At 36.5% G+C, this 12,699-nt stretch overlaps 1 protein-coding gene and 1 long non-coding RNA gene across 2 annotated transcripts; one reads left to right on the top strand and one right to left on the bottom strand.

The window, feature by feature from the left end:
• The first annotated feature begins 632 nt into the window (after positions 1–632).
• On the top strand, positions 633–9,662 carry Mapmodulin (acidic leucine-rich nuclear phosphoprotein 32 mapmodulin). The gene is made up of 8 exons (XM_076441111.1): positions 633–928; positions 4,916–5,059; positions 5,532–5,651; positions 5,743–5,855; positions 5,938–6,044; positions 6,179–6,255; positions 7,153–7,243; positions 7,675–9,662. Exons 1-8 carry the CDS (start codon positions 881–883, stop codon positions 7,731–7,733), a joined length of 759 nt encoding a protein of 252 aa, XP_076297226.1. The 5' UTR covers positions 633–880; the 3' UTR covers positions 7,734–9,662.
• On the bottom strand, positions 8,863–12,681 carry LOC143217186 (uncharacterized). Its single transcript, XR_013010751.1, has 2 exons — positions 12,545–12,681; positions 8,863–12,365 (listed from the first exon to the last, which is right to left on the bottom strand). It is a non-coding gene; the product is annotated as an uncharacterized LOC143217186 (long non-coding RNA).
• Between the last annotated feature and the right edge of the window lie 18 nt (positions 12,682–12,699).

Genomic DNA, 12,699 nt, shown 5'->3' on the forward strand with positions numbered 1-12,699 from the left:
TCTATACGATTCAAACTTTTTTCGGAAGCTATAGAGCACTTAGTTCACTACAGGCGATGTGAAAAGAAATTTTTTCGGAAATATGCAATTGGTCGGAATTGTAGAGAAAATACTAAAAGATCCATTTAACAACTTTTTTATGTGGGCCTATATTGAAAATTTAAAAAATACGTTTTGTAGATCTGTTTCAATTAAACATATGTATCCTGAAAATTTCGTCAAAATCGGTCGACGTTGCAAATATTGTAAATTTCTTTGGATATTGTAAATTTCTTTGTACATATATCGTAAATTTCTTTGAATATTGTAAATATTGTGAATATTACGAGTGATGTAGTCTCACGTCCCAGAAAAAAGTCAAAGCAGACACATATCTCTGACACATACCGTGTTACCGAAACGAATAACAGAAACGGAAATATTTCCACGAACCTGCTAAAAGATGTCCTGTCGATCGATGCCGTTGAAACAGGATTGGTCGCTTCGAAACTAGTGTGCGGACATGTGTTTCGTTTCCCGCCTTGTGGGTTGTTGTCACGGCTCCACCAGTCCGGTCACTCTGTGAGCCACTGTGAAGTTGCACTAGTATATGTGTGTACACATATATACTATATATATTCATCGTAGTGGTGCTCTCGTAGAGAACGTCGTTCAGGAACACCTAGGCCCGGAATCGAACCGAACCGAACCGAACCGCCGCGTCGTCGTTGGGTTGGCTCTCCTCTCGGTATGGTGGCTCTGTCCGACTAGTACATAGTGACCGACCGTGTGTGTTGTACTGTACCCAACCGTCCGTCATATTCCCAGTTTGAAAGCAAGGTTGCTAGTTGTTGCGACGCAGAGAGGTGCAGTGGTTGTGTTGTACGGATTTCTGCCGGCCATGGAGAAGCGGATAGAGCTGGAGAAACGGGGTAGAACTCCCGGCGAAGTAAGCCCACTTTATTTTACTCGATCGACGACAAACAAACTTTATCCATTTCACCTCTTCTCCCTGCTACCATCCATACTCCTTCATCCCTCACGTTTCCTAACATCATTCATGGTTTCCTAAACCTGTGAAACACCGAAATAAACCTAAAAAAACACCGCCTGGAAAATTAAATGAAAACGGTGCATAATTTTTCTGATGACCGCGTGGCTCGCACGCATTTATCTCGTCCATGAAATTTATCTTGTCCACACCGAATCCACACCACCGCTAACACACCAACAGGCATGGCGTGGTCTCTCCGCCGCTTTCCTCACCGATTTCCCAGCATTCTCTCTCCTCTCCGTTCGCTTTCTGGCGGAAAATTTGAATCGCTAGTTCAACATTTTCAAATCAACTCTTAAAGTAAACTAAGATCGACAAAGAATTCTCTCGATATTGTACACAGAGATTGTATAGCGTGGCTCGCATCAGTGCAAACGTGTTTAATCAATGGAGACCTTCCTCTCCCTCTCTCTCTCGCTCTCCTGCAATGGCTGATTTGATTTTATTCTCTGGAGTCTAACGCGATGCTAACAGCTCCGATCGAAAGTCTTCGCTACTCGATGCAAGCTGCGTGGTACCAGATGGCTTCGAGCATTTTTTCCTACTTTTCTGTGGAATTCATTTCGAATTTCCGAGAACATTTTCCCCGGTTACGAACATTTCGGAAACACCAATGCGAACGCGTGCATGAATTTCCGAATTTTTCACGGTATATAAGTGAAAATTTTCGCGATTATAAATTTTTCTATGAAATTAAAATTGGAGGAAATTGAAAGTTTTTATATGGAAGTTAAAATTGAAGGAAATTGAAAATTTTCATATGGAATTTCTTTTTCGATTGAAGGAATTTCCGAATTTTTCACTGTATATAATTGAAAATTTCCCTCGATTTGAAGTCTCGCACAAAAATTATTTGCGAAACAATAACGATAAACATTCTCCGTCCACAGAAATTTCCTAAACACGATTTGATTTGCTTTGATTTATATATTTATTCATACCGTGAAGCGTGTTTAAAAAATTCCATTAATTTTTCAGTGTAATTTTAAACGTTTCTCTTGATTTCAAATCTCGTAGAAAAATGATTTGCGAAACAATAATGACAAATATTCTGCGTCCAGAGAAAATTTCTCAGTGCAGAGAAATTTCCTAAAGCATGAATTTCCGAATTTTTCACGGTAATTGAAAATTGAGGGAAGCTTTAAATTTTTCCAATGAAATTAAAATTGAGGGAAATTTTGAATTACATTGGAAAATCAATGGAATTTTTCAAACATGGTTTCCGGCGTCAATTAGTAAATAATAGATGGCTCCCAGCATGTTTCTAATTAATTTTTGTATGAAATTTAAAATTGAGGGAAATTTTGATTTACCAGAATTTTTTAAACATGGTTTACGGCGTCAATAACTAAATAAATCGAATCAAATCCTTCGGAAATTCGTGTTTAGGAGGACATTTCTGTGCACTGAGAAATTTTCTCTGGACGCAGAATTTTTATCATTATTGTTTTGCAAATACATAATAATTTAGGCGCGCGCCAACGAATCACGATCACTTGCCATATATTTACTGTTGAAGTATTATGTCAGAGTGTCGAACAGTCCTTCGACCGCGACTCCTCGACACTCCGCCAAGGTCGAACGAAACAAAACCGAAACATTGCTTTCCCCCATTGCTTATTATTCTGTTTCCTTATTTTACTTATTGTTTGCTTATTACGCTTTTCATTCTTCTTTAATATAATAACATTAATGTAAATACACAATTAAAATAATAATAATGTACGCAAGGTGCAACAACTCCTCCTCAACAACTCGAACTTAATCGCAAGATGAGAACCGCCTTTACGCCCCCGTTCTTTTTCCTTTTGTCATGTGATATAAATTTTATACAATGAACCACGAAAGTATTTGATCTACAAAAAGGATTTTCCAAAAAATTACGATTTGTAAGGTTGCATGGAAAAATAGAAAGAGCACTTTATAAGACTCTTTTTTTTATTTGGGCAGTTAATGAAAATTTAAAATATATGTTTTGTAGATCTATGTTAGTTTATACACATGCTGAAAATTTCACGAAAATAGATTAACATACCCAAGAGCTACAAGTGGTTAAATGTGGTGGAAATCTCTTTTACTTTCTCATGTAATTCTTAGCGATTGCAATCTTTTAAAATCTTTTTTGCATGTCATTTGGCAAATTAATTCTTTTAATTGCTCGAACAAAAATCAGGTTGGTTTGGTCCGATCATAAAGAAGTTATACTGTTTTTTTTTTAAAGTGCGTTCAAATACTTTCCTGGTTCACTGTATGTACATGTTACAATAAATTGTTAGATAAACGGTATTCTTCAGATTTTCTGTTGATTAAGAACGAAGATGTCACAAGAGATTTCTCGTGTACGTTTTATATTATGAGAGTTATATATGTCAATCGGCGGAAGATGCGTGTGTCGCACAAGTGGACGCCGCCATTGTTTTTTCTCCAGCACGCGCCAGAATTTCCTCGACTACGATTTTCGCTATACTTTTTAAAGTATACTTGACAGAGAGAGAGAGAGAGAGAGACTAGAGAAGAATGTTTTTTCGATATTTCAAACTAGAGAATACAGAAAATTTGTCAGATTATTCGATTTTTCTCTCTACGTTGTAATCACGTTTCATGGCGTGTCGCTGTCTGATCACTACGCAGCCATCTTGGACGAGTCCACTCATTCATCAATCGTCTTGTAGGATTTTCAGATAAACAGGGAAACATGGAATAATCGTTTTCCATGCGTTTACGTGCATCGGGAGAGTTCCAACGACGATCTACAGTATTTTCTTGACTTTTCTTTTTTTTATTTGTTCAGATGAAATGTGTTTTGTTGCGTGGGCGGCTAGCGTTTGAGAACGATGCAGATCATACTTATTATATATACATAGCAGCGCTGTAACTACTGTGTTAAAGCCCTGTTCATGAAATAGACAGAAATGTTTCCAGTTTTTCATTTTTCACGACCACTGTTTGCAATTGAAAAATCGGAAAAAATTCTGTAAGATGCGCCTTAGGATCCAAAACGTGTCGCATTTTTTTCAGAATTTTAGAACGTATCGGAGACCGGAAAATGCGCATTTTCAAGAAATCTGCATTTCTCCGATTTTCTTTCCGACGTTTTCATTTTACACGATCACAGTTTCCAGTAAAAAGTCTGAAAAAATTCAGAAAAATGCGCCTTGAGAACCAGAAGTTTTCTTATGGACGCGATCACATTATGAAATACAATACAAACCGAATTTTTTCGACATTTCTGCTGCGAGGAGTGACAAGTTAGACTTGTTGGTTTTTCATTTTTTACGATCGCAGTTTGCAACGAAAAAATATGAAAAAAATTCATGGACATTCTACTTAATAGCATACATAACAGTGAATTATTTCAGATTTTTTGGTTGCAAATTCGATCTTTAAAAATATCTGGAATCATAGAATTATGATGGGATCCCCAACCTCACTGTCTGGGTTAGACTACACTCGAATTATGCTTTATTCCTTCTGTTCTGCTCAACGCAAAAATTATGAAAAAATTCATGGACATTCTACTTAGTGGCATACATAACAGTGAATTATTTCAGATTTTTTGGTTGCAAATTCGATCGGAATCATAGAATTATGATAGGATCCCCAACCTCACTGTCTGGGTTAGACTACACTCGAATTATGCTTTATTCCTTCTGTTCTGCTCAACGCAAAAATTATGAAAAAATTCATGAACATTCTACTTGATAGCATACATAACAGTGAATTATTTCAGAATTTTTGGTTGGAAAATCGATTTTTTAGAAAATCCGGAAGCATAAGATTTACAAGACTATGACTTGATCGTACGATATAATAAAATATCGAACGTGAAATTAATTATTTATTGTATGTTTATAACTAATGTGTCGTCTTCTCCTTTTTCAGATCAAAGAACTGGTCCTGGACAATTGTCGAAGTACAAATATCGTAGGTTTAACAGACGAATTTGCTGCTCTAGAATCATTAAGTCTTATCAATGTGGGTCTCACCAGTTTAAAGGGCTTTCCGAAATTGTCGAGTCTGAGAAAGGTACGTTAAGAAGACGTTAATCAATTTCATACTACTATAATATGCATTTCGTTCATATCATCCCGGTACGTTCTTCGGGTTTGAAAGAACTCCTTAAAATTGTGACGTTAAAAAAATCGAACATAATTGATGTAATTTATACAACTTTTATTTAACCAAAAACTTTCGTCTTTTTCCGATGTTATCCAGTGGATTTCGACGAGAAGATGCGAGAATTCCAAGTCTTGATTCTGGAGGGTGAATGATTCAAAAGTTATGAGTGTTTAAAGGTGAGCGATCTATAATGTTTTTGATTGGAAATCGCTGAACTTTAAACACCTGTAACTTTCGAACCATTGATCCTGCCGGATCGAAACTTGGATTTCTCGCGTCTTCTAATCGAAATCTACCGGACAACATCGGAAAGAGGGAAAAATTTTTGGTTACTGAAGGAAGTGTTTACCGAATCGTTAATTTTCTGAATTTTGCGCAGCTGGAACTTAGCGACAATAGAATCTCCGGCGGTTTAAATCTTCTTCAATCCAGTCCAAAATTAACCCATCTGAACCTCAGCGGCAACAAGATCAAAGATCTTGACACGCTTCAACCGTTGGTAAGTCTCGAAACGCTTAAAAATTCGTTCTGCCAAACATTTACAACGCTGTTTGGTAGGAATGGTGTAACGATTACATTTTTCTTTGCAGAAGGAATTTAAGAACTTGAAAAATCTTGATCTCTTCAACAACGAAGTAACAAACTTGGATAATTACAGAGAGAAAGTTTTCAGTCTTAATCCTAGTCTTCGATACCTCGATGGGTACGTATTTTTATTGCTACAAATTTCGCTAATATTGATATTAAAAATTATATAATAAATATAATCGTTCCGCTACGAACAGATTTGACATCCATGATCGCGAAGCAGACGACACCGAAGGAGAGGATGACGAAGTAAATGGAAACGAAGATGGCGACGGCGATGCCAACGAAGAAGATAGCGAGGAAGGTAACTACAAAAGTCAAATGCTTCTCTCTTCTGGAAAATCACTCGGACATTTATTCGAACGGTGTAAATCGGAGAGAGGTTTTCTACATTTCTTTGCGTTTTCCCTTAAAATCTTGCTAACAGCGAATGAACAGTTTCAGATGAGGAAGACGACGAAGATATTGATGACCGCGGTGTAGGTTTAGCAACTGTATACAAAGAAGGTCTCGAAGTAAGTCGATAACGGTGTTATTAACATTGTTCTGAATCTTTCTATTGGTAAATCACTTCTTAGTAATAAATGTGTTTTCTGCATCGTTTCCGCTGGACAAAAAATTACGAAAAAATTCATGAACATTCTACTTAATAGCATACATGACTGTGAATTATTTCAGAATTTTTGGTTGGAAGATCGATTTTTTGAAAAATCCGGAAGCATAAAATTGTCATAGGGTATCCTCATTATGTATCTGGAAATCATGCTCTATATCTTCTGTTCAGCTCAAGAAAAAATTACGAAAAAATTCATGAACATTCTATTTGACAGCATACATAATAGTGAATTATTTGAGAATTTTTTGTTGTAAAGTGAATTTTTGAAAAAATCCGGAGAGAAGCTAGGGTCCCCAGCTCTTCACTGTCTGTGAATCATGCACGATGTATATCTTCTGTTCTGCTTAAGAAAAAATTACGAAAAAATTCATGAACATTCTGCCTAGTGGCCCACACGTCAGTGCATTATTTCAGAATTTTTGGTTGGAAAATCGATTTTTTAAAAAACCGAGAAGAGGCTCTCAAGTTGAATTATTTGGTCGAAATCAATCGAGAGGTGGAACTTTTGATAAAAAGGAATTATCGACTGTTAATTTGAACTACTAGGATTTAAGGTCTTTGCAGACTATACCGACACGGCGGCTACCTGCAAAGGACCGCTAGGCCGTTTTTGGTCTCTCCCCTGTATTTCAATGGGGATGCGGATACTAGGCCGTACCGACGACCCGCCGCATCCCCATTGTAATACACAGCGGCGCGGTGCAGGTAGCCACCGTGTCGGTATAGTCTGCAAGGACCTTTAATTTAATCAGTGCTTAGCGTACGATTAATGTAACTATGAATTTCGTTGTAATAGGATGACAGCGATGAAGATGATTTCATGTGCGACGGAGAAGAAGAGGAAGATGACGATGATGCTGAGGATGATGAGCCGGAAGAAGAAGAAGGTAAATTAGCTTAAACTGATTTTATTTTATAATTTTACAACATTAGAATTTTACAATTTTACAACTTTACGACTTAGGAATCTTACAATTTTACAAATTTTCGACTTTGGAATCTTACAATTTTACAAATTTACGATTTGACAACATTATATTCAAATCTCAATTCAAATTCAATTTCTTAGCAACCCGATTTAAATCGAAATCCATCTCCCAGCAACCCGATTTAAATCGAAATTCAACTCTAAGCAACCGAATTTAAATCGAAATTCAACTCGTTGCAAGCCGATTAGATTGAAAGTTCATCTTTCGATAATCAAATTTAAATCTGTAAATCGAAAAATCTTCTCAACTCTCATCAACCGCGAATTAAAACGAAAAAATTCTTTACCAACAACTCCCGAGATTTCCCATTTTTCTTTTTCGTCCCACAGAATCATCACCGGCACGAGGCAAGAAAAGAAAACACGAAGACGGCGATTCCGGGAACTAGAACATCTAACAAACACTTGCTTTCTGATTATTGTTTCATGAGCGTAAAAAAACTCATAGCAAATAACAATAAACGGAGAAGAAAACCGCGAGAGCTAGCGAGAGCGAGCCACCTGGGAATCAAACTAATTTCACCGACCAATGGAAAACAGACTACAGTTAGTTGTGAAAGAGCGAGAGAGAGAGAGAGAGAGAGAGTGAGAGAGAGTTAAATCGGTAAAAAAAAAGAAATCATTGACTGACAAATATTGTCTGTAGAACAACAACAGAAAAGAAAAAAAAAGAACCCATTCGTAGAAAGAAGAGAACACAGACGGAAAACAAAATCAACTAAAAAAAAAGAAAGAAAAGGATAAAACGATGGCATAACAACAAGAAAAAATAATAAAAGAAAATAGGGCTGCATTCCAGCTGGACACAGTAACGTTTTTAGTTATACTAACGATATTTTATATAGAGTATATAGTTAAAATATTAGCGGTGTTGCATATAATGGACGACGATAAATAAAAGATCAGCTTATCGATGGAGAGAGAGACACGGAGTTTTACACTTGTGGAAAAAGGAGCATATTTGTCTGTTAGCTCCAGTCGGCCAAAGGCTGGTGTCACGCTGGAATGCAGTTTATATCGTTAATCAGTAATAAGGTTACATAAGTTACATTTTAAATACATTATTATTGTACTACGAGTAAGGACTTAGAGTACACGAGGAACAACTTTTGTACAGGTTTACACACCACCCATTTGCGTGTCGAGGTGCGTTTCACGCCACCGTTCACCTTCCGAGACAGAAAATAAGGAGAGATTCTCGCACAGATTCAAATAAGAAAAGTCCAAAATGCCCTTGAACCGAATTTTATCGACGATGTGTGCCATTCCATAGAGCACCAAGCAAAAAAAACTGCAAAATTTCAACCCTGTATCTCGATCGGGAGGGTAGTTGCGGGGTACATCGAAATGGCACATCGTCGATACAATTCTTTATTCGACAACGAAAACTCTATGATTTTGAGATATATCGATTTAACATAGATAGAAACGAATATGTCGCAGTATTTTTCCAGATATACTTTCGTGCGCGTTTCTTTATTTTTTTTTTATATACAATTTTATATATACACATATGTGTATATATATATATATACATACACACACGTATGTAAGTCGAACAGGTTCTTAGGTGGCAAGATATGGTTAATATCTTGAGATATAAGTGCGAAGAAATATGATCACATGATTCGTGTTATTTTTACCTAGATTTTATCATATGTTCCGAAAATTATGAAAAAATTCGTGATCGTTCTACATAGCGGTATACATGACTGTGAATTATTTCAGAATTTTTCGTTCGCAGGATCAATCTTTTAAAAAATCCAGAATCACCTATAATTTCTGTCTCCGAAGTTACCGCGGAGAGCAGCGCCACACATCTCGCGATGATCGAAGTGCGGAACGAAATTGGTAAAAAATGATTCTTAATATCACACACATTAATTAAATATATTAAATTACGATTTCTAATTTCGAGGAAAAGGAAGAATATAATATTTACACTTGTACTTTCGCACTTTTGAATCGTATTTAAAGTGGAGGAAAAAGAAGAAGAAAGAGAGAAAAACGCAAAATTTAGATTATAATAGCGAAGATCGCGAGAAGAACCTCGAGGTGAATTAGCGCGAACAGAAGAAAAGCAGAAAAAAAGAAAAAAGAGGAAAAAGACACTAAAAATGGTGGATTAGATCGTGAGAGTGGAAGGGAGTGAAAATAAGCGAGAGTGAGAGAGAGAGAGAGAGAGAGAGAGAGAGGATCGGTTTTCTAAAGAAAAAGAAAAAAAGAAAAAATTATGGTAGGATCGAGGATCTGGCGCCTCTTTGTCGCCAGTTTGGTTATGGCCTTATCCAATTTTTCCAAAAAAACTAAAAAAAGCAAATTTATATTAGGTACAATGAGTATAAAAAAATATGTCGACGTATGCACGCAGGTGACAAACAAAAAAGAAACTGTAAATTTTCGAATCTGCGACTCGTAATTTCTGCGCGGATCGTGCAGATTTTTTCATACGAGAAAGAGAGTTAAGTTATATATGAATCTAATTGAAATTAATTGATTAATGAGATATAAATTATGAAACGATACACGATGATTTATTATAAATTGAAAACCGAACGTTCTGCGCGACCCACCGACGACGACGACGTACGTTGTTTTTGTGTCAATTGCAATTCTTGGATAGACCACATAAAAAACCGCGTAAAATCTGTCGCATCTTTTTCTATTTTATCGGATATAAATATTATATATATATATATATATATACATATATATATAAATTATATATGTATATTACATTTTTTGCGTGTACTTGTCTTTTTCTCTTCCGTTGTTGAAAATCGACTTTTATCGTAATAATAATACTTGTTTATTTTCGAGCATCCTCATCAGAAAATAAGAAAAAATAATTTATTAATAAAACCATCTATAAATCAACGATTGTGTTCTATTGTTATTATTGGACTGCGGATCTTTGTGCGTTTACGACTCACGAAAATTTTCAGAAAATGCTGGAACATGAAATTGCAAAGAATTTAGTACGATTTTTATTTATTTTGGATCTATATAAAAAGAACTATTATCGCTGAAAATAATATTTTACATGGTTAAATCGAGAGAAATTTCAAGTTTAAATCGACTGAAATTTTGAGTTTAAATTTAGGGAAATTTCAAGATTAAATTGAGAGAAATTTCAAGTATTGAATTGAAGCAAATTTCAAGTTTAAATTGAGGGAAATTTAAAGATTAAATCGAGAGAAATTTCAAGTTTAAATCGAGTGAAATTTTGAGTTTATATAAATTGAGGGAAATTTTTTTCGAGCTTAAATTGAGGGAAATTTAGAGTATTGAATTGAAGCAAATATCAAGTTTAAATTGAGGGAAATTTCAAGATTAAATCCAGGGAAATTTCAAGTCTAAATTAATTTTTCAAAATATTCACAATATTTTTATAATATTCGAAGATATTTACAATATTCATAATCTTCAAAGATATTTACAAAATTTATAATATTCATATATACATATATATTTTCGCAAGTAAGTATTATTTACACTCAATATCGTTATATATTGTTCTTGCTATTCTAATTTTGATAAAGAACGTGAGTAGTGAGGAAATAAATACAGATTTCAAAAATTGCTCATGGATCCAATATGTACACACACACATGCACACACATCTATGTATTACACAAATTCTATGGACTTCGTGAAGCCTTACACTCTTATCCTAGCCAAGATTGACCGTGCTACTGAAATGTACTTCACAAGGAATGTCAACGTTATTGATTATTCTTTATTACATACCACAGGTTCGCTTTTCTATCTTTCTTATTAATAATACATATACAAATGTATGAACATTAATTTGACAAGTTTCGTTGCATATTTAGGTTAAGCCCGGTTCACATTCTTATATCGCGTGGAACGACCCTGATTCTAGATCAGTTAGGCTCTCGCTGATTACTGGAATATAATTAGCTACGACCTCGCAGCTTTAATATCATAATTTAATTGATACAACTCGAGCGGTCAAGTTGGGACAGTCGGCTAAATTTTTCGCGCCTCGACCACAGCCGCTTTATGATTCGTCCGTTTCTTTCGATAAGTGTTGGCGCCTTGGATCCATAGACTTATACAGGGTGTCCCAAAATTTCTTCAACAGCCGGAAATGGGGGGTTTCTGAGATTAGTTGAAGCAACATTCTCCTTTACAAAAATGTTATCTGCCGCTTTGTTTAGGAGTTATTAACGAAAAATACGGACCAATCAGAGCGCGACCTAGACGCGAATTGGCACAGTCGGCCAATAGACAGTTGGCGCGCCGGGCTGACGCTTTTCTCGCGCATGCGCGGCGATTTCAGCCTCAGTAAAGTTAAGATTCTCGATAAAACGGGGTACTTTGGGCACCCCACAGAATTTAAAAAAATTGATATGATTTGATTCGAAAAAATGAATGCATAACACGTGTGTCTCTGTATATTTTGAAACTCGTAGGACATATATCCTGGAGTCTTTTTGTCCGGAGCAGATTGTTTCAGTACATTCTTGCCACTATAACTGCCTCAGGGGTCTGCTACCTCATCGTCCTAATGTAGATACGTTACTGTTTTGGCCGCGCATGCGCGAGGAAAGATGCACCATATCGGAACACTGCACAGCATACGGCCTGGGCAGTGATGCCAGAAATGCGCAACACTTCACGCGCATGCACGGCGATTAGCCTCAGTATAATAAGATCTCGATGAAATGGGGTACCTTGAGCACCCCGCAGAATTTTAGAAAAATTTATATGATTTGATTCTGAAAAATGAATGTATAACAAGTGTATTTGTGTATATTTTGTAACTCGTAGTACACGTCTTGGAGTCTTCTTGTCCGGTACATTACTGCCAATATAACTGCCTCAGGGCTGCTCAGGGCTCTGCTACCTTACATAGATACTGACTGCCTGAAAAGCGACTGTCGTTGCCGACTGTTGCCGACCACTGGTCTAAGGCCTAACGTAAAATCATATATCGCGCACAATGCGCCATCTTGAAATTTTGCTCTTTATTTTGTCTTCAGATTTCTTGAAATCTACAACACCATTGTATATACATAGTCTATGAATATTATAACCTGTATGCTCTGGTGGTGGCTTAAATACGTTCTGCGTGCGTGCTCCCCGGCGCGGCGGGTGGCCGCCGTACCTCCTCTTTCTCTCCTCTTTTAATCTCGTTAGCGGACACGTGCACTCTCCCTCCCCCCATACCTACCTGCCGCTGTACTATTCCTCACTATTATCCTCACTACTATTCCTCACTCGGGGCTTCGTCAATCTGGTTTGTTCTAACAGGATTCCATTTTTCTTTCTCTCTCTCTCGCTAGCTTCAATAAAAGGCTGCGTACCTTGCGGGCGCGTCGCGAGAGT

The sequence above is a fragment of the Lasioglossum baleicum genome, chromosome 16 (assembly GCF_051020765.1).
Source record: "Lasioglossum baleicum chromosome 16, iyLasBale1, whole genome shotgun sequence".
Taxonomy (NCBI): domain Eukaryota; kingdom Metazoa; phylum Arthropoda; class Insecta; order Hymenoptera; family Halictidae; genus Lasioglossum; species Lasioglossum baleicum.

Coding starts and splice junctions, on each gene's coding strand:
- Mapmodulin (XM_076441111.1), top strand. CDS start 881: ATGGAGAAGCGGATAGAGCTGGAGAAACGGGGTAGAACTCCCGGCGAA. Junction 929..4,915: donor GGGGTAGAACTCCCGGCGAA/GTAAGCCCACTT, acceptor CTCCTTTTTCAG/ATCAAAGAACTGGTCCTGGA. Junction 5,060..5,531: donor AATTGTCGAGTCTGAGAAAG/GTACGTTAAGAA, acceptor AATTTTGCGCAG/CTGGAACTTAGCGACAATAG.